General features: G+C 27.7%; 1 protein-coding gene across 4 annotated transcripts; it reads left to right on the top strand.

The window, feature by feature from the left end:
- Positions 1 to 1,674: 1,674 nt before the first annotated feature.
- On the top strand, positions 1,675 to 18,409 carry LOC149876993 (mucosa-associated lymphoid tissue lymphoma translocation protein 1-like). Of its 4 annotated transcripts, XM_090074576.1 has the most exons (16): positions 1,675 to 1,848; positions 2,664 to 2,833; positions 4,374 to 4,472; positions 4,597 to 4,689; positions 5,262 to 5,303; positions 13,730 to 13,825; positions 14,486 to 14,518; positions 14,601 to 14,651; positions 14,795 to 14,944; positions 15,373 to 15,450; positions 15,553 to 15,943; positions 16,022 to 16,099; positions 16,210 to 16,331; positions 16,452 to 16,598; positions 16,828 to 16,988; positions 17,655 to 18,409. In XM_090074576.1, the coding sequence occupies exons 1-16, from the start codon at positions 1,790 to 1,792 to the stop codon at positions 17,943 to 17,945; spliced, it is 2,061 nt and encodes a 686-aa protein (XP_089930702.1). In that variant the 5' UTR covers positions 1,675 to 1,789; the 3' UTR covers positions 17,946 to 18,409. The 4 variants fall into 4 exon arrangements, 3 of the variants coding, with proteins under 3 accessions (XP_089930702.1, XP_089930703.1, XP_089930704.1); XR_016448363.1 differs by lacking the exon at positions 17,655 to 18,409 and having other exon boundaries at positions 16,214 to 16,331; positions 16,828 to 17,364; XM_090074577.1 differs by lacking the exon at positions 14,486 to 14,518 and having other exon boundaries at positions 17,655 to 18,087.
- The last annotated feature ends 124 nt before the right edge of the window (positions 18,410 to 18,533 follow it).

The following is an 18,533-nucleotide window of genomic DNA, read 5'->3' as shown; positions in this document are numbered from 1 at the left end:
TAAAACTAAAGGAGGGAATTTTTGTTGGGCCAGAAATTCGTAAAGTATTGCAGAATGCAAACTTCAAAGATTCTCTCAATGATGAAGAAAAAGAAGCTTGGCAGACTTTCACATGGATTTGTCAGAACTTTCCCTCCTATAAAACTAGCATTAAGAATTTGCTCAACGTCTTTCAGAAAATGAGATATCACATATCTTTGAAGTTGCATTTTTTACATTCGCATTTCGACTTTTTCCCTTAAAATCTTGGAGCTGTAAGTGGTTAACGATTTCACCAACACATTCAGCTAATGAAAAAAACGCTACAAAGGTTTTTTCATTTAATTAGTTCCTACAGATTCTAAGGATTTAAATTCATCCTGTAAGACTTTTTTAAAAAAAGATTTATATTCATCCTGAAAGAAAATCTTAAAACTATATTGAAGCTCTTCTAGAGCTTCTGTATCGTAAGATTCTCTTTCTCTGAATTTTGTAAAAGGTTTAGTAGTATTAACTGCTTAGACTCTCCGCTTTCTAAAATCTGATTGCAAATTTCTAACGTGATTTACCTGTACAGCAGACGATAATTTATTTAAAAGTTTAGAAAAAAGTAGTTAGTCAAAAGATGTCTTCGTGTAGCTTGCAAGTTAATATTTATACTTAATGATAGTTTTATGCTAAGTTGTTTTCAAAGGTTTAAAAAAGCCACAACCTAGCGGTTAAGTTGAATGTGTGCTTTTAGAGGGTTAAATATTAATGTAATTTAACATTAACACAAACATATTTACATAGATACTTAAACATTTTTGCATTTATTTACATTAATACATAAACATTATTACATAAGGTACATAATTTGCAAAGATATTTTTTCTAAAGTAGTTCTTTAGTTTTTATTATTTGATCAAATTATGTAAAGTTTATCTTGTTTACCCGACAGAAAACAGCAACCTTTTCTTCGGCGATCCTTGTTAAACCTCCCCTGACGTTAACGACTGTTAATTCTTTTGAGCCGTTTTAGGGAATGGTCAAAGTAGTTTTTGTATCAAAGTTGAATTTCTTATCGTACCACAAACCACTGGTTGTAGAGTGGATAGTGGCAACTATCAAAGTGTTTCCGACCGAATATTATTGATAAAGTTGTTCATAAAATTTTTTTTAAAAAATATTCTCCTGTTTCAGATATAACACAATCCGTCATATTCCACATTGTCGTAATAAAGTATTTAAATATCAGCAACTTTTTGGAATTATTTTATTAGGAAATGTTTGCTTAAAACAATTGAGGTCTAACGAACTAATAATTGTATACTTGACATAAGTTAAAACCAGACAAATTTAAATTACCCAAAATATCAAATGGACACCATGGAAGTAATTTGCAGCCACAGAATCGTCGGTACGAACAGAAAGGTTCTCGGGCGATGACAAAAGTTAGTGTCGCCTAATTAAAGTGAAGAAGATACTAACATGTGCATCTTCCGAGAAAATCTAAAATTTTAAACATACACATTTAAATCCAAAAAATTGCAAATTTGTAAAAAAGTTTTAAAGTAACATACATTACGGTAATCATTATATAGGATATATATATATATATATATATATATATATATATATATATATATATATATATATATATATATATATATATATATATATATATATATATATATATATGAGTAACTATACACACACATTTTTTTCAGTTTTAAAAACTTAAAGAAAATTTTATTTCTGCCCTGTTTTGCTGTTCACACACTTATGTTTTGAAAATTGATGGTATCAAAGGATTCTTTTCACTTGAAAAATGCAGATGGTAGAGCTAGATGGTAGCTTTAAGCTGCCAATGAGGCCCACTCTGGCAAAGTAAGATATTATTTTAAATTTAATATTAATATGGATCAGAATATGATAGATCACTCTATTTCTTTAGTCGATTATGTCAGACCTTTAAGTATTTAATATTTTAAAAACATCTAGTGAAGCTATTAAAGTAGTAGTTGAGTTTTATCCTTCTAACAATTTCACCTTTGTATTTTGAAAAAATTTAACTTAAAAAAAAAATTATTTTGAGCTTAGTTTTTCTATTTTTCATGGTTTTTTCTTTTAAAATTTTCTTTTCTTCTAAGATATTTGATTTTAAATTTACTTAAGAACAAACATCATAGGACTATTTAGACAATAATTTATATCTTTCAATAAATTCTTGAGCAAAAAGCTACCTAAAACTAAACACTTATCACTGCCCATCTGCTACAATCCCCCACATTCTTCTTTAAATTGTCAAAAAATTCTTGTTCTGATAGGCCTATTCCCTTATTTTTTTATTAAAAAAGGAAGATCTAAGTGAAAATAAAGTAAATGGTAGAGTTGAAATGGCAGGCAGATGTTTTATCAAAATATAAGTAAAACAAAGCTTGTTAAAGGAGCTGAAGTTTTTGTGAGTATTATTGACAATTACAGTTAAGATTTTCCATTACCTCTTAAAAAAATGCAAAAAAAAAAAAACGAAACAAAAAACAAAAAAAAACAACAACAAAACAAACAAACAAACAAATTAAATTGGTTTTATTCTAAAAAATCTGTCAGCAACTTTCAGATATTTAAAAAATGATTCAAAAAAGTTCTCTAGTTGTCTTATTCATATTTATTAAATTTATAATTAACCACATTTTTTTTAGAGATTTGTCTGCAGATATATTATCAGAGCTAAGTATGATTTTAAATCCACCATTAATTGGGAAAGATTATAAATATTTGGCAGGAAAGATGGGCAAGTCCTTTCAAATTGTTCGCTGGTTAGAGATGCAAAAAGATCCAACTGCTTCATTGTTAGAGCATTGGTGGTCAGGTTGTTGTTTATCAGTCTTATTAATCTATGTGTAATGTTGATGCTTATCATATGCCTACCTGTTGCACATCTATAAGATTTAACTGAGAGTAGATAATTTATGCCAAAGAGTAAATTTGAAAAAATACTATTCAGCTATAATTAAGTTATGCTATAATCAATTAACTAAATGAATAACTTAAAACCTGATTAACACAAAATAATTGAAAAAAAAAAAAAAAAAACATAACAGAGAATTGAAATGATTATACACATTTTTTGAAAAAGTATGCCTAGCAATAATAAATGACCAAAATAATAGTGTCTATTCTTAATTGCAGGGGAAAATATTTTAACAAAAACTAAGTAGGAAATATTACACATCTAAATAAAAACTAAGTTAGCCAATTCAAAAAAAAGTCTTTAATGCAAGGTAGTTTCTTTGTTAAAGTAACCAAAGAATTATTTTTGAGAAATTAATCTGATAAAATTAAAACATGATTCTTTATCATGTATTAAGTATAGATATAAGATATTTTCATAAATATACTTCATTAGTGCCCCTATACCATCTCAGTTAAAATTCCCATATGTCTAGTATTAAAAGATGATGTTATTCAATCAATACTAACCAAGCACATTTGAAATAACATTTCACACATTTTTTCTAAGTTTTTTTTCAGTTACAGTTGGAAAATTTCTGTTTCTGATTTTTCTTATCCAGCATTCTGATATATATTCTGATATTTTAAAGAAGATGAGCATAGTTTAAAAGCTATTACTTACAAAATGTTTTTTTTTTTTAATGGATAACTCAATGTTTGTTCTTTTTAATGGATAATTAGCTTACAATCTTGTTATTTCATGTCTTTTTTTGCTATAATCATAGGTATAACTTTATCTCTCAATGTTATTTTTTCAAAGTTGTTTGAATTGCTTCTTTTACGATTAAGCAATTATCTAAATACAATAAGTCTTTAGCACACCATCAAGAAACTTTCAAATTTAATTGCATCTGGTCTCTTTAAAAATGTATACTAGGAAAAGTGACAATATGGTTAATAAAGATTAAAAATTTAGATTATATTTTCACATATTGGCATTAAAACATAATTTACATATACTATCATAAATAATTTGTTAATATTATCATAAATATATAAAATACAATTATTATCATAAATACATATTCAAGACTACCTTCAATAAGTGCGATAAAAATGTTTTTAACTTAAAATGGTGATACTTTACAACTTTATTGTTAACAAATTTATTTTTGAAACATAATCTTAGTTAAAATCAATTAATTTACCCTCAATGCTACTAAATGCGTATTACTTTTAAGTTAATATTTCCATGAAAATTCAAAATCCTTATTGTAGGATTATTTTACATATGTTAAAATAAATTTTCACTAGGAGTTATGTAAACTCATTGTTTATAAAAAATGAAAATTTAATTCAAATATTAATGAGTTTGCTATTTCAAATAACAATGATTTTATTCTACTAAATGTTACTACACTTTCAGTTAAACTTATACCTTGGGCTTCCATTTTCAGATTCTGGATCAAAAACTGTTGAAGATCTTATCATACTTTTAAAGAAGATAGAGCGTTATGATGCTGTGAAAGTGCTTGAACCTCACACTCATTGTATAGGTTTGTTATTTAATAAAACAAAAATATTTTTCTCAAGTCAATAATTTTTTATTTTCTTACTTTTCATCTTTGCATTATTGTTATAATTATACTGAAAATCTTTATATGTAATATTAAATTTTAGTTCGCTCACGCCCTACATCAACTGTGTCAGCAAGTTCAATAAAAGAGGCTACAGAGCATGACTTATCTGATATTTCAAACTGCAGATCTAGTGGTAAGTTGAATAGTAACTTTGTAATTTATTATGCATCTGGGTGACTTTTTACCATTTTTTGGAAAAGTTCCATTTTGAAAATGTAATTTATAGTTTCAGAATTAGTATTTGGAATGTTGATAGCTCATTTTTCACTCACTTTGTCTATTTTTTTGAATGACTTAACTACTAGCTGTTTATTGTATGCATTCAATGAATAAGTTTATTTTACCAAGTGCTCATTGTAGCACAACAGTGCAAATGCTGTTTTACCAAAAATAATGAATCTAATTTGGCATGTTTAACCATATACCAAAGCTGATGATAATTTTTATTTTGTTTTATGTTGTTGTTAACATTTAAGGGTTACATGAAAATTCCCTAATGAAAAGTGGACTTTTTTGTTATATAAATTATAAAATTACAGCAGAAGTTTTTAAATGTGTTTTTTATTCATAGCCTTATTTCTTCATATGTGTTTGGTGTTTAAAAAGACACGAAGCCTTTTGAAGAGATTTCTAGATGCGATTGCCTTATAAATGATAATATCGATATCAACTTTCTTCTTGATTAATAACAAATATTTTATTTAGATGATGAAGATAATTTGAGGCGTAATAGCTTTGCTTCTTCAGGTGAAATTTATGTTACGTCTAGACTTTATGCTTACATATTTGTCTAAATTTAACTGTTATTGATGTTTCATTTTTTGTTGTTTAACTAAAATATCTATAAATGTTTAAATAATATTAGTTATTTTTATAACAATCAAATAGAGAGAGGTGTGTCATCAGATCACATCACTTGGTTTGCAGTGATCTAATGACACATCTCTGTTTAATTCAGAATGATTTTTTAAACCCTAAAAAACTTTAATTGCTTAATATTAACATATATATTGGCGATTCCATACTCAAGTGAGTTATTTTCAGAAAAATAAATTTCAATTATCATCAAAACTTAAGTTATCTTTGTGTTACTTTATGTTTGAAGATTCTTTATTTTGATTTGTTAACATTGTTTGTGTTTGTTTTTTATTTTTAATTGCGGCTTAAAGCTGTGCGTTAATTTTTTTAAATAAATTATAAATAAGTTGCTTATTGATTAAAGCGTGTAGCATTAAGAGGAATTGTTTTTTTAAAGATTAACTACCACAAATTTAATACTTCATATTTGAAGTTTAAAAATGTAAATTACTTAAATAAGCTTCATTTTTTTGACAATATATAATACTTGTTTTAATTTTCCAACAATGTGACTGTCCCGTAAGTAACAAATATGTCATTTTTATTAAGTTTATGCTTTAAATCATATATCCAATAAGGGAAAGGATTATAACAATCGCAATAAACTACTTTTTCTATATTTAAAACTAAAAATCTGATAGTTGAAGCATTTCATTAGAGCCTGCAGACAATGTTTATTTTGGTCCTGTAAGTAACGGCTCAATGTCCCGTAAGTAACAGCCCATTGCATAGTCTTTAAAGTAAGAAACTTATCCAAAACACTTTGGTATTTAAAATTCAAAATTCAACTAACTATTTACAAAACTATCTTTTAATGGATGGAAAATCTTATGGAAAGTATTTCGAACATTTGTAGAACTTATTGAAAATCTTTATTTTCATTTCAGACCAAAATAAAAATTAATGGCTAAAACTAATGCAGAAAGACAGAGTAAATGGAGACGATTGAATCCTATTTTAGCAAGGGAAAAAAATAAAGAATATGTTAAGAAACACCGAGAAAAAAAAAGGGAAGAATATAGAAAGTTGCCAAAAGATAAAAAAGATAAAGCTGATACAGAAAGAAAGATTAAAGAAAGAGAAAAAAAAGCTAAGTGGAGGAAAGAAACTTCAAATAAAATTAATGAAACTATTTGCTACAGGCAGCCATATAGTACACGTTCTTCTCTGTCATGAGGTGCAAATAAAGTAAAAACAATGTTACCTAACAGCCCTTCAAAGCAAATAGCAGTTATTCTAAAATTAGCTGTTGAACTAAATTGCAAAATTGTAGAAAGTTCTATTGAGTATAGAGGAGCAACTTTCTTAAATGAAGAAATGAGACAAAAAGTCTTTGAATTTTATGAAAATGATGATATTAGCTGTATGTCTCCTGGAATAAAAGATAGAGTTGCTATCAGAAATAATGGCAATAACGAGTATATTTAAAAAAGATACATGTAAAAGAGACTCATGCCTTGTTTATAGCAGAAAATGAAAATATCAAGATCAGTAGAAGTAAACTTACAAGTTTAAGGCCATTACATGTTCTCCTTAGTTGACAAACACCAGCTAATTTGTGCACTTGCATCTATCATCAAAATGTAATTCTTTCACTGAAAAAGCTTTCTGTTTGCAGTGCAAATATACCTGTTTATTCTAACAAATTTGCAGACTCTTGCCTTCAATACCCAGATGATCCAGCATGTTGGTTTAGTGAGTGTCAGCATGAAGAATGTGGTTTCAAAAAAAAAGTATCAATTGCAGTGTGATAGTGATACTTCGGAAAAAATTGTTGAGTGGAAACAGTGGCAAGATGATAATGGAAGGATGAAGCAGTTAGTTCAAAGCACTTCAGTAGTGCACTTGTACGATCATCTGTGCTTATTGATGCCTAGCTTTTTAACTCACAGTTTTATTAAAAGACAACAGCACAAAAGTTTAGAATCTGACAAAAACAGCACAAAAGCGGTAAGTGGAATAGCAGTGATACAAATGGATTACGCAGAAAATTACAAATGTTTTTCTCAAGATGAGGTTCAAAATGCACACTGGAATCAACAGCAGGTAACTATCTTTACTTCTGTGACTTGGTTTCAAAATACAAAAAACTGTCGTGCAGTTGTTGTGAACAACATGTTAGTGATTGTACTACTCATGATAAAGAAACATCATTAGTATATTTTGATAAATTAATTCAAAGCCTACCAAAGAATGTTTTTGAGTTAAGAGTTTGGACAGATGGTCCATCAAGCCAATTTAAGAACAGATTTATTATTGCTGGTACTCAAAAGCTCCAAAAAATATATGGGATTGCCATCAAATGGAACTAAAGTGCAACTAGTCATGGAAAGGGACCTATAGATGGCTTGGGAGCAGTTGTTAAAAGAATTGCTTCTAATCAGGTTTTAACCAGAAAGGTTATTATTAACAATACTGAAGATTTTTATCACGTAGTTTCAAATACTAACCCAAATTTTCGTATTTCTTTAATTTTATCTGACCATATTCATCAAAGAAGCAATGAGCTAAATCTACAAGAGATATTTCAGAATTCAAATTATGTAAAAGGGATTTCCGCTTTTCATTACTTTTCCTTTTTTGATGATTGCCTACAAACAAAGCGATATTCCTCTGAGTCAGAAACAACAACTCCAAAAATCAAAGTTGCAAAACAAAAAACAAAAAAACAAAGTTAATGGGAATGCAGGTTTTTATGTTCTTTTTTAATTTGTTTTTTGAATTTTTATAAAATGTATAAAATTAGGATGCATATAAAATAGACAATAAAATAACAATATATGTAATATAGAGATGTAATATTTAGAAATATGTGTCTGTATACATATATATGTCTGTGTAATGTATTGCTGATGTATAGAAATTATTTAATAGTTCTTTAACTTTTAATTTAAAAAAATCTGTTTGTTATGGTTATTAATGTGCTATGTCCCGTAAGTAACGTTTATTTCTGTCCCCGTAAGTAACGCTAACTAATTTGATTTTTAATGCTTATATAAATTGATAAAACATTCTAATTATTAATTTTATATAGAATGAAAACTACTAGATTTATTTTCAGAAGCTCGTTTACATAGATTAAATAATTTGCTTGAAGTATCCAAATGAAAACAACAGGTTTAGCGTAATGTTTTTTTGAGTCCCGTAAGTAACACACTATATAATGAAATATTGTTCCAAAACAATTCATAGTTGAAAGAATTTAAAATAAACATTTGAACAATTAAATGATTTCGGGATGATACATACCTATATGAACATCTAATCTTTTAAGATAAAAAGTTTATAACTAAAAGATTGGCATTAAGAAAGTTGAAATGTCCTGTAAGTAACGGTGGAATTGCCCATATATATATATATATATATATATATATATATATATATATATATATATATATATATATATATATATATATATATATATATATATATCATAAAGGTTTGATCGAATATAAATAATGCAATATATTTAAGTGTCATACAATTTTTTGTCAAAAAATTCACAAAGAATACTTGTAAGATTTATGTGATGTTTGACAATCTGAAATAAAAACTGTTGTTCAGCTTCATTAAGTGTTGCTAAATTAAAGTCTCTTGCTAATTTAACAACAGACTGAGTACTGTAATTAGTAATTTTTATGCTTGTTGTTTTTTTACTTGGTATTGAGATATATCAGACAAAAACCTCATGTAGCAAAAACCTTATGATCAGTTTTTATTGTTAATATATTCAGAGTAGCAATCATGGCCTCTTTCTCAAAATAATGCAATTCCAATTTGTAATTAGTCAAATGAACTACAGGTAATCCTTTTGAGGTTAAATATTTTTGGAGAGTTGATTCCTAAGGAAACCTGAAATATCTTTCTTTGACTGTCCATACACATTAAATCAACTGTTCACAGGTGTGAAATCTAAATTTTCAATGCGCATTACCTTTTTTTTTTTTTCTCTTTTGTCTTGTAAAAAGTTAATATCTTGTTGAGTTTATAAAAGTTTTTCACAATCTGCATGGGGCATATGAAATGTCTTATTAAATTTGTTTACCAAATCAGTTTACAATTTTAACTGTCTTTTAGTTCTGTGAGTTGTTTTTTTTCAATTTTATTGCAAAAGTTAGACTATACGTTTAGTTTAGCAATAGTATTTCTTTTCTTTGTTGTTAGGCAGTGGATCAGCTTTGTAAAAGTTCCATTTTGTTTATCATAATAAAGGAAATGTAGGACAAGACCAATTGTGGGTAAACAGCTCGAACATTTTAGTTTATTTAGAACTGGTTATTGATGACCAATTAGCCATGTATTAAGTGTCACATCTTGTTTTAAAAAAGTTTTTCTTTTACATTTTGGCTTTAATTTAGTTATTGTGGTATATTATTTTATTATTTCATTAAAAATTCAGCATGTATAAATATATAACAAATACCCCTATCTAGACCAATTAAGCATCAAAATTGGTTCATAATTGGCAATTTTATAACTATTCTACTTTTGCATTTAATATTTAATGATATGTTTACTTAATAAAAATTGAGTAAACCTATCAAGCCAAGCAGATGATTTTTTATACAGTTGCATAAACATCAAGATTATGTATTTAAAACAAATATTTCAAGATATAGAGGATATAATTATTTTGATAAAGTTTACTGCCAATTAAAATTTTTTAATATTTGTAAAAGTGAATTGAGCTTGATCTATTGTTGCTTGATCATCTCAAACAAATTAGAATTATTTTATTAGAAAGAATTTATAGCTTCATAAAACCTCTTTATTGATATAAGTTTTTACTAAATTTGAGAAAAAATTTGAGTTGAAATAACATTTATGGCAAAAAGCCAAATCCATTGATACCAATTAACACTGAAAAGTGGGGTTGACATGAATTTTAAAAAATAGAAGACAAAAACTGATCTAGAAACCAACAGTACATTTCTAAGCAAGAACTTGGTCAAAAATTGATTATTGATAGATTCTCTGATAGACTATGAAGAATCAAATTGTGATCCAATCAGAAGTTTCATATAAAATGCGAGTAATTACAGGTAAGTAAAAGTTGGTATAATTTTACTTTATAAAGCGTGAGAGTAATAAGATAAGAACTTAGAGTAAAATGCAAAAAAGAATGGTTGTTAAGAAGGAAGCTAATTGACAGCAAAGATATCTACAAAGAAAGGAGAAATCAAAGAAAGCTAAAATAGAGAGTGGAAAGGGTTCTTTAGCAGTAAGCTCCAATGATGATATTTGTATCAAATTTGATGATTGCAATGACAAAGGTTGTTTTACAGACATTTTTAAGAGTTTAGATTTAAACTTTTTAAATATGGATGCAGTTAGAGTGGCAGCTATAACATTTGGTGTATCAAAGAGGGTAGTTTCGACAATTAATGAATCAAAATTAAAATCTTCTAAAGATGCAGGTTTTGTTAATGATGATGTTTTATTACAAGCCTGTCGTATTTCATATATCATAAAAAAGTTACGTGATCTAAAGGAAAGGTTATGAAAACCTGTCATATTTAGCATTATAAGGTTATTATGGAAGAGGATATCTTTTGCATATTGTTTAATGGACGAAAAGACACTGCTAACACCATCATCTTTGGTGAGGACTGTAAACTGCATTCAATGAAAATCAAAGAAGACTAGTTTTGCACACTAGGTACTCGATGATTACTTTGGTTGGCGAAGCTGTTTTAGAAAACAAATTCAATGTTGATATTGCAAAATATATTAGCAAAGCGAAAAGTTTACATGTAGTGTATAAGTAGTTTATCTGAAGCAGTTGGGACTTTTCTTGACAATCTAAAAGAAATAGCAATTGTTCCACATAGTGGTGCATAATGGGTTGAATAAAGTCAGCTGGATTCAGGGACCAATACACATCCTAGATCAGCTTTCACTGGTCAAAGCCCTTAACATGTTAGTTTAAAATAATGTTATGCCATGTTAGCTTTTCTACCCTAGCCATACATAAAAACATTCTGTAGCTGTGCTTTGTAACTCAGGTTAGGCAAAAGGCGATTTGCAGTGCAGAAAATATCTGAATCCAGAGAAAAAGAAAACATTCAAGACAGAAATGTAATATATAGAAAAAGTCCCAAAATACATCCTGGTGTTGAAAATCTAGTTGAGTTTCTCAAATGAGGAGGAGATGATATAAGTGATTATAGTTTGGCATGTTTACTAAAAACGGAAGTTATTATTAAATTTCAAGACACTCCTATGTTAGTTCCTCTATCCCCTCACAGTGGTCAGAAAAATCGGTTTTGGCTAAACAATTAAATTTCTTTAATAAAAAAAGATTTCCATCAGCTTCAAAAAAAGGCATTTAAATATATTGTGAAATAATGTTTTTCAAGTTTGAATATAACCTAATTCACTACTTTAAAGTATCCTTATATAGTTGTTGGCAGTCCCTTGAACTTTTAACAATAATTACCTAATCAAAGCTCAATTTGAAAAATCTTTTTAAAATCAAAAACCACAAGTCTAGATTTGCCATAGCCAAACAAGTAAGAAAAAAAGTATTAAGCATTAAGTACCAAAAAGACTCACAGTAAAAAAACAGTTTAGCTCAAGACAAATTTGATTATTTCTTAATCAATTTAGAAACTTGTGCCATTAAAATGATAAAGCATTGCATGCATTGACTATATTACAAACTTTTTATAAACTTCAAAAAGTGTTATACAAAGAAATCTGATTTAAACTCAAAATGAACAACAATGCCTAAAATAAAAAATATAATGATCCTGAAACACAGCCTATTGAACAAACTCTCTGAACAAACTCTTCGAATTGGTTCAACAATTGTCAGTTTTGGTATCCAAGTCCAAGTCTGAGTCCTCGTCAGAGTCTTAGATACACAAAGTAGGCTCTTGGAGAGGTTTCAGCAAAGCTAGAATTTGGGATGAAAGTGTCATGAAAGTCAGAATCACTTATTTCCATCAGTCTGTGAAAAATATTCTGAAGCTGCAAGTATTACTGCTCCTACCTCATGAAACTGATTGACTTACAAGCTGGTTGAAACTCTGAAAAATCATTTTTTGAAAGTAGCCTACCTTAATATATATGTTATGTGTTTGTTTTGTGTAAATGTTTATATTTGAAGAAATAATCAATGCTATTTGTGTAGACAGTTGTTTCTTATTGTACTGCCATTACTTTTTCTTTTTTTTTTTTTTTTTCACCTTTTTGTAGTTTGGTACTTTAACCCTTTCAAGACTCTTGGTACATATATATACCACTAAGTTACATAGCTGATCTAAACACCTTCTGTGAGTTAAATTTGCTTATATTGCTTAAATGCAACAAAAATTACCAAGAATAAGCCACTATCGTATGGTGGAAGAAAACATTTTATCACTTACTTATGATGTCCCCTAAAAATGCTTGGATAATACATAAGGAGGCCACAAAGTACAAAATTCCTTTGAAGCAATTTTTGGTTCCCCTGGCAGAAGAAATGATAAACTAGGGAAGAAAAACTGCAGTTGTACAATGTTCATTGTCAAGAGTGAAACCATCTATAAAAACTGCGACTGGAAAATGTATCTCCACATCTTCCTGTGGAAGAAACAACAAAACGTAGATGTAGAAGCTGTGTAGAAAACCGAGCACAAAAATGGACAAAAAAATTTGTCTGAAATGTGACCTTCCACTATGTTGAAAATGTTTTGCAGCCTATCATACATAAAATATTTTATAATATGCATTTTTGTTTATGTCAATTAGTTATGTTATGCTCAAAATATACAATATTTATTGAGCAAAAATACTCTATTTCATAACAATAAAGAATTCAACTTTTTTCAAGAACAATATTTGTATGGTACTGATGGTATACATATGAACCACTACAGAAGACTGCTGGTACATATATGTACCACCACCCCCACCAACCACTTGATGTTTTATTTGCTTTTTCCAATAGATTAGGTACTATTGAATAACAAAATTATAAAAACACAAAAAAAACATATTTTATGTTAAGTTTACATAAAGCTAGAATTTTTTTTAGTTAAATTAGCATCTTTTAGAATCAGTCTTTATCTAAAACCTGTTTTTAAAATGAAAAATAAAGTAATGCAATTTGGTTGATTTAATCTTTCATCTAAGTTGTTGAAATTTTGTATGTGTTTTCATTAAACACATACAAAGTTTCAACAGCTTGAATTTAAGATTATGGGTACATAAAATTCAATAATACTGGATTATAGTATTTGTAACCTACAATTTAAAGAACTGTGTTTTTAATTTTTCATGGTTTTCAATTTCAAAGTGTAAAAAAATTGTTTTTATCTTTTTAACTTTAGAGAGGCCATCTTCATACTGCACAGGATCATTTTTAACAAATAATTTACCAAGTAGATCCAGTGAATCAACAGTTCGTATTGAAGAAAATGATCCAGGTAACTTTTCTCTAGATGCTATTTTCAGATTTTTATTTATTCAAGTTTTACAGGCTCTTGTGTTTTCTGCTTTTAAGTGATAGCAGGCTTGATTAGAGACATTTTTTGGTGTTTACTTGTAATGAGTGGTTAGGAAATTCTTCTGTTTTTTAGCACTCAGAAACAGATTAATACATGTTCTGTTTTATGTTAAAACTTATAATTTATGTTTAATGAAATATTTTTTAAGATTTTCTGATCAGTATTTTGAATTTTTTTTGAATAAGGAAGGTTTAAATTTGCTATTCTTTTTATTTGACTTTTTACTTTTAAAAAACACCTTACTAATGTTATTGTCAATTTTTAAACTGTTACATCAGACCATTATGTCTCTTGCTAGTGCTTTTACCAGGAACAATGTATAAGATAATTTTTGCAATCTTCCTGTAATGTAATCTTCCTGTATAAGTATTATCAAACAAATACCAGATAATAACTAGTTTTAAGTTAGTCTCCACAATAATCTTCCACAATAGTCTCAATATTTTTTAACAATTGATCAGTTTCACTTTCACTTTCTTAATTGTGAAAGTAACTAAGAAAAAAATAACTAAGAAAAAGATAACAAGATAAAATGGTTGAACTATGAAGTTAGATGTATATATATATTTTTTTTTGCAGATGAAGACTTAGACAAATTTTTAGAAGATAAAGGTTGTGGTTTTATTTTTTATTAAATTCTGAGATTATAGATTTTGTTGTTGAAAAGAAAATATGGTTTATTTTTAATTTTTAGAAGATGAGCATCTCCGTCATAAAATAGGTCAGGGCCCATCTGAAACGATTGGTAATCTTTTTGCAACTTTTCTTTATTTAAAAATTTTCTTATTAGCAATTATTTTCTTTGGAATTTAATAGATTCTTCTTTTTGAAGTATCTTAAGAAAACACTTTGCATAACTTTAAAATTTAGTTAATGGTGTTTGTTTAGACAGTCACCCAGTATATATTTATACCAGTGGTACTTCTTTGAAATCTTTAAGCTCCAATAATAGTTATGACTCAAATGTTTCACAATCTTCAGCAGCACTAATGAAAGAAAATATCATTCTTAAATCTAAACCTGTTTTGCAACCAATAAGTATGGTTTTTTATTTGCAGTTGTTTTTTTTCTTTTTGTTTTTTTTTTTTTAGTTTTGTTAGAATTGTGTTGAGCTTCATAAATTTACTTACAAAAATAATATTTCTTGAAATAGCATTTTTTCTAAACTTAAAAGGAATATAAATTAGGCTATTATATTGAGGCATTTAAATCTTTCTACTTTTATGGAGCCTTTTTTAATGTACCTATCATTCACAAATGTTATATCATATGTAATTACATATTGTTTGTGTGCTTTCTTTTATAGCTGAGAAAGTTAATAGTGAAAGTTGTTTTTTCTTTCACTGGAAGTTAATTAAGTAAATTATATATATAGCTATCCAATCCTTTAAAGTAAATTTTATTTTAATGTTTGTATTTGTAAACCTGGAATCTTTTGAAAGTTGTTTGAATAATTTTACTTATAGATTCTACATCACCAGTGAATGCAAGAGTAGCACTCTCTGTGAATCAGATGATCTTGAAGGAAAGTACTGCAGTAGTTGGTATAATTTTTATTTGAAAACAATTTAAATAGTTTGATGATTTTTTGATTTTGTAATATTTAAAATATTTGGAAATATGTATATTTTTTTTCTAATGTATAGCAAGTGACAAAATAGCTTTGCTCATTGGGAACCAAACCTATAAACATCGTGGTGAGCTCTGTTACCCAAGTAGAGATGTGGAAGCGTTTACTTTTGCTTTGAAAGAACTTGGCTTTAAAGTTTTGTCACTGGTAGATTTAAATCTTACAGAAATGCGGACAGTTATGTTGTCCTTTTGCAAACTGCTTGGCCATGGTGTATTTGCTCTATTTTATTTTGCCGGTCATGGGTTTGAAGAAAATGGTGAGAACTATCTCATACCAGTTGATGCCTCAGCATCTTTTGACCGAGATGAGTTCATAGCTGCTCAAGAAATTTTATGTGAAATGCAGCTTCGGGGAACTGCTCTAAACCTATGCATTATAGATGCATGTCGGGTGATAGGAAAAGAGTAAGTTGATTTCTGCTTCGTTAAAATCTATTTATTTGAAAGAGTTAAAATTATACTAGAATGTATCAATATGTTTAGCTTACACAGTTCAGACTCATCTCGACCATGTAGACTTCGTCGTGGTACTTCTGGAAATACGATAGTGGCTTATTCTTGGTAATTTTTGTTTTAAAAAATTTCCATTTGTTATTTCTGTTTTAAAAAGATTCAAAACTTGTTAGATTAAGTTAACCTAATTGTGTTGTTGTATATTGCTATAATTTAAGTCAGCCTGCAACCGAGGCCTATGAAATTATTGGTGAATCAAATGGTGTTTATATGACAGAGCTCCTAAAACACATCAAAAAAGATGCTAGAATTGAGCATATATTAATGGAGGTCAATAAAGGTATGAATCATCTTTTTGAATTACTAAAACGTTTTCTGACGAGAAACTAAATTGTTAAATGTTTGTTGAGTATTTTGCAATCATTAAAAAAAAAGATTTAAATTTTCTTTTTCTATTTAGCTGTTAATTGCAATCCATTGATAATACAACGACCAGTGTTTGAAAGCGATTCGGCAGACGATTGTCGTCTCACATGCAAGATAGATCCTCATGCCAATATCGCTCATTGGCAGTCTCAGCGTTTTGAGAAATGGATCGATGCCTCAAGTTTGTTTTTGATTAAATATAAGAGTTAACGATAAGTTTAGAATCACAAAAAGTAGTATAGTGAACAGAATTTTAATTTTATTAAAATTATGTATCTAACAAATAACAATGATATCGAGAATTTATTCTCTAAAAATTATCCAAATTTACTATTACATTTATATCTAAGCTGAGCATGATATTTGAACGTGCTCGATTATTACATAATTATTGTTGATTTTTTTTAAAGTTCCTCCAGAAGCTCAGCTTTTCCTCAAAGAAGAAGAATTAGTCGAATTTAAACTTGAGTACGACGCTTTGTTTAGCAATAAACTTCGTATTAATGTCTTCATGAAAAACGGTAACGAAGAGCCTCTAGAACTGGACAAATTTGAACTTTTAAACGGATCAGTAAGTTTTATTTCACTTCTTTAAAAGTGTTCCGATTCCAAAATAATGAACTCGACTAATGCAATTGCACACATTAATTAACAAGGATGATTTTTTAAATTCGTCTTTACTATCATCCCCTTGTTTAATACTCTAATTGATAGACTTTGAATATTTATAACGATTTACTTTTGATAAAGAGTTTGATTTTCAATTAGAATAATTTTCATTCTTTAAAAAAAAAACTATTTTTCTGATCGTTTTTACAGATTTTAAAAATCGAAAATTCTCATCAGTCAGATTTCTTAGAATATTCAGCATTGACCGGAATGTCTGATAGACTCACGTACCCTCAGACCGGCAGGTTTTTGAATTGTAAAGCTTTTTTCTCAACCCTAAACTCCTTTATCCATTATTTTAATTTCCTTAACCTACTGTGCCGTTATTTTTGTGGGATTTAGAATGTTCCTAAATTTCATGAATTTACAAATATATGGAACAATATATATATATATATATATATATATATATATATATATATATATATATATATATATATATATATATATATATATATATATATATATATATATATATATATATATATATATATATATATATATATATATATATATATATTAAACTTTGCTGCACTTTGTTTAAAAGCGTTTTGGATTTATGATATAGGACCTTACGATAATTGAACGGGAAGTCAGTAAATCAGTGAGACCTAAACTAGATAAATGGACTGAAGTCCACGATTTTATAATAAAAGATATGCAAAAAGTATCTAGTGAATTGCTTTTGGTTTTTCAATTGGAATATCGATTAAAAGGTGCAAATAACTTTAGCGAACCTTTTCATTTGGATCTGAAGATTAATATGGGATTTCCTTTGATATCTGCTCACTTTCGTGAGTTTCATCAGTGGATTTGCGAGGATAAATTGCCTGGTGGACACAAGAACACTTGGGTATAACAATTTTTATTTGATGTCACGTAGCGCGTTTTATTTAAAGCTGTCAATGTTAAAAAAGCGTGTTTTTTTTTGTTTGTTTTTTTTGTTTTAATTGTAAAATTGCGGGCTGTTCTTTTATAGAATTTTTTTGTCAGACTGAAAATTACTTTTTGAACGCTTACACAACAATTTAACATTTATATATTTATTGTATTACAAATTTTTCATTTTAATTCCCTGATGGGATTTTATAGCTTTTATATGTATTTTGTTTTTTGTTTTCAAACTTGATTCTTTAATGTTTCAGACTTTCGAAGAATTTTTTTTTTCCTAAATTTTTCTTTCGTTGTTGAAAGTGAAAACTTTTCAAGTTAAAAGAATTTCATTTAGAAAAAATCTATGCAATGATTAAAATATAACTCTACTCAGTTACTATAAATTGTAACTTTATTAAGATTTACTTAAAATAAGATATAGCATTCACAATATATAGAATTTTTACTCCGTGAAAACTCCCAAGTGTTTTCTTTATTCGTATGGGTTATTCAAAAATTCTCCTCAATTTATTGAGATAACAGTTTTCAGTTTTCCTTTAAATTTCTGTTATTT

The sequence above is a fragment of the Hydra viridissima genome, unplaced genomic scaffold (genome assembly GCF_058129835.1).
Source record: "Hydra viridissima isolate aposymbiotic clone 2 unplaced genomic scaffold, HvirCarnegie_v1 scaffold_17, whole genome shotgun sequence".
Taxonomy (NCBI): domain Eukaryota; kingdom Metazoa; phylum Cnidaria; class Hydrozoa; order Anthoathecata; family Hydridae; genus Hydra; species Hydra viridissima.
This window is presented reverse-complemented; position numbering and strand designations above follow the sequence as displayed.

Coding starts and splice junctions, on each gene's coding strand:
- LOC149876993 (XM_090074576.1), top strand. CDS start 1,790: ATGCAGATGGTAGAGCTAGATGGTAGCTTTAAGCTGCCAATGAGGCCC. Junction 2,834..4,373: donor GTTAGAGCATTGGTGGTCAG/GTTGTTGTTTAT, acceptor TTCCATTTTCAG/ATTCTGGATCAAAAACTGTT. Junction 4,473..4,596: donor ACCTCACACTCATTGTATAG/GTTTGTTATTTA, acceptor ATTAAATTTTAG/TTCGCTCACGCCCTACATCA.